General features: G+C 48.9%; 1 protein-coding gene across 1 annotated transcript in view; it reads right to left on the reverse strand.

Annotated features, from left to right (window-relative positions):
* The window catches only part of KPNA6 (karyopherin subunit alpha 6), a 58,050-nt gene extending 57,945 nt beyond the window's left edge, over positions 1 to 105 (reverse strand). The window contains exon 1 of the mRNA XM_035019229.1: positions 21 to 105. Within this exon, the coding sequence (XP_034875120.1) occupies positions 21 to 24 (4 nt within the window). The 5' untranslated portion in view covers positions 25 to 105. The remainder of the gene's footprint in view (positions 1 to 20) is intronic.
* Positions 106 to 2,710: the final 2,605 nt, after the last annotated feature.

The raw sequence follows: 2,710 nt of genomic DNA on the forward strand, positions 1-2,710 counted from the left end.
TGCCTGGCGTCCTTACTCACCCATCGCGGCTCCGCTCGCTCGTACTTGGCGGCGGCAGCGGCAGCGGCGGCGGCTTCAGCGGTAGCTTCAGCAGACAATATGGCGGATCTGCAGGACGGCAGGCCGAAATGGACAAACAACTTAACATTCAACCCGGGGAAGAAACGCGCTCTCCGCCCCACAGCCTAGTTTACAGGGAGGAGCGCATTTAAAGAGACCGCAGCTACTAAAGGCGGGGAATAGGGGTGGAATGTAAGAGCAGTGAAGAGAGACTACGAGGGGATACTTACTAAAGAAAGTCAACTGTGCTTAGGAATTCTCAGCTTTTTCTGCTCCTATTTCCTCTTTTATAGTGAGGTCTCCTCCCCTAGAAAATTTTTCTCCTTTCGTAGTTAAAGCCAATCATAGACCCTGAGCTGGATATGAATAAGGAATCCTCCGGAGAGGGGGAAGGGATTTGCTTAGGATATGGAGATAAGGAAATAAAGAAGCTAAGAGTCAACCCGATTACAACCTTATTGGGAGATAAGAAGTGGAAAAATAATGAGACTGGTGCAGGGCTTTATAGTTGATCGAGCAATTTCGTCCCCCACCCCCACCCCTAGCAAGCTGAGGGCAGGGGTAGGTTCTGTACGTTCATCACCACATCTCCAGCACCTTGCACAGGATCTGGCACATGGTGTGTGCTCCATAAATGTTTACTGAATAAGCAACAAATGAATAGGCCTGTGACTTCCACAAAGTGAGGAACGATCTCCCTTTTTTAGAGATGAGGAAATTGAGGCTAAGCGTTCATGTGCCTCTTGTAATCATGGAATTTATGACTGGTACACATCAGACCTTCCTTTTTGCATAATGACAGGCCAGTCCTGGTCCCCCACCTCAACAAACAGGAGAAGGGTATGTCTTCAAGTCACTAGTCAAACAGGGAATTGTCTTTCAGAAGCTGAATGAGGGACCTGGGTTTCCAGGTTCTGTTGCAACAAATTGCCTCCTCCAGTTGTGTGTCTGGCCTGTGCCTGGCCCATTAAGGGAAACAACTCAAAAAGCCACCTCTGGAACTCAGGGTCAGGAGAGGTAGCATTATCTTTCTCTTCCTACTGCCTCTGCTCAAGGTCAGACTTATTTTCTCCTGGTCTATTTTGCCTGCTCCTCAGTGGTCTCCCGCCTCCAGGCTCCCCAGTTGCACCATCTCGGTAAAGCAGAGACCTTGTCAGGTTGTTCCTCTGCTTAGCAAATTATGTCTGTCTGCCCTTAGGTAATGCCCAAACATTGCAATCTGACACACAGGCTGGTCCTTATTCACTTCTTGGGCTACTCCCCACCAGGCAACCCAGGCTCCATCCATATTTGGGGAACCCCCTTTCCCCAAGTATGCTATCTTCTTTTCTGCCTTTGCATGTGCTGTTTCCTCTGCTTGGAATGCAATGCCTTCCCTTCCTCCTTGACCATGGGGTGAACAAATTCACTTTCAAGATCCAATTCAACTTTCCCCTTCCTGAAAAACTCTCTTTCCAGACAGTCTGGGTATCTGTCCTCTCTGCTCCCCAGTGCCCTGGACACACATTTTCCTCAGCTAAAACTTAGCATCCTAATTTGCTCACAAGTTATGCCTCTCCTGGTTGTCTAAGGGACAGTATCTTCCTCACCTTTGTATCTGTCCCATGCCTAGCTTGATGCCTTCCTCACCAGAGACACCAAAAACTTTTGTTGTAGTGCCTCCCATACACCACCACAGACTCCTCTGCATATCCTGTGGCCAACAAGGGCTCAGTGAACACAAGCAGAGTAGATGAGCGGCTAGGACCGTCCTTTTCTCCCAGCCTGAGCCCTCCAGCCTGTCTTATAGGAGCCAGGGCGCTCTCCCAAGCGGCTTTGTTTCCACTCTAGCACTTGGCCTTGCTTACACACTCTCCCTCGCCTAGAGCCATTGGTCCTGATCCAGCACCTCCCTGCAGACCCACCCCATCCCCACCCCATCCCCACCCTCTGTTCCTTATCCTTCCTGCTCTAGGAACCATTCTGCTTACCCTCCCCAAATATACCAGGATATTCCAAATCTCTGTGCTATTCCATATGTCCTTTCCTCTGCTTGAAGTGCCTTTCCCCCATTTTGTCCACCTAGGAAGTGGCTGACAACTCAGACTATCCCTGCCTCCAAGAAGTCCAGAGAGCATTAAACATGCTCTCCTGTGCTACTCTGTATCTTGTAACTGTTATACCCATCCCAGTGTAGTATGACTTTTTTGTTTCTGTGTCTGGGCATCCTGACACAGAGCAGGGTCTCAGTGACTGCATGCTGAGAGAATCAGGACATCACATTCTGCTAGGATAGTGGTGGTGTCTTTTAGGAGGGTTTTTTGACTACTGTGTTGTCTTTGGCAAGTCACTATAGTTCTCTGAGCTTGTTCTTCATCTATAGAGTTGGAATGACAGCACCTACCTCCTAGGGTTGTCATAAAAGTTGGATTGAGACAGGCCTATAATGCACATAAGATTAATGTCCAGTACACAGCATTTAGCCATCAGTAGCTACCACTGTTACCATGACCTCTGGTGCCTCATCTCTTCTCTATTGGAGAAGGCAGGACCTATAGGGGCCCCAGAAGCCACACATGGGGCTTCCTGGCCCAGAATCCTAACCTCTAACATCTGCTCTCTACCTGATAGGCAAGAAGAAGGGAAAGAAACAAAGGACACACAGGCTTAA

Source organism: Mirounga leonina, unplaced genomic scaffold, assembly GCF_011800145.1.
Source record: "Mirounga leonina isolate KUSES-001 unplaced genomic scaffold, KU_Mleo_1.0 Mir_173, whole genome shotgun sequence".
Taxonomy (NCBI): domain Eukaryota; kingdom Metazoa; phylum Chordata; class Mammalia; order Carnivora; family Phocidae; genus Mirounga; species Mirounga leonina.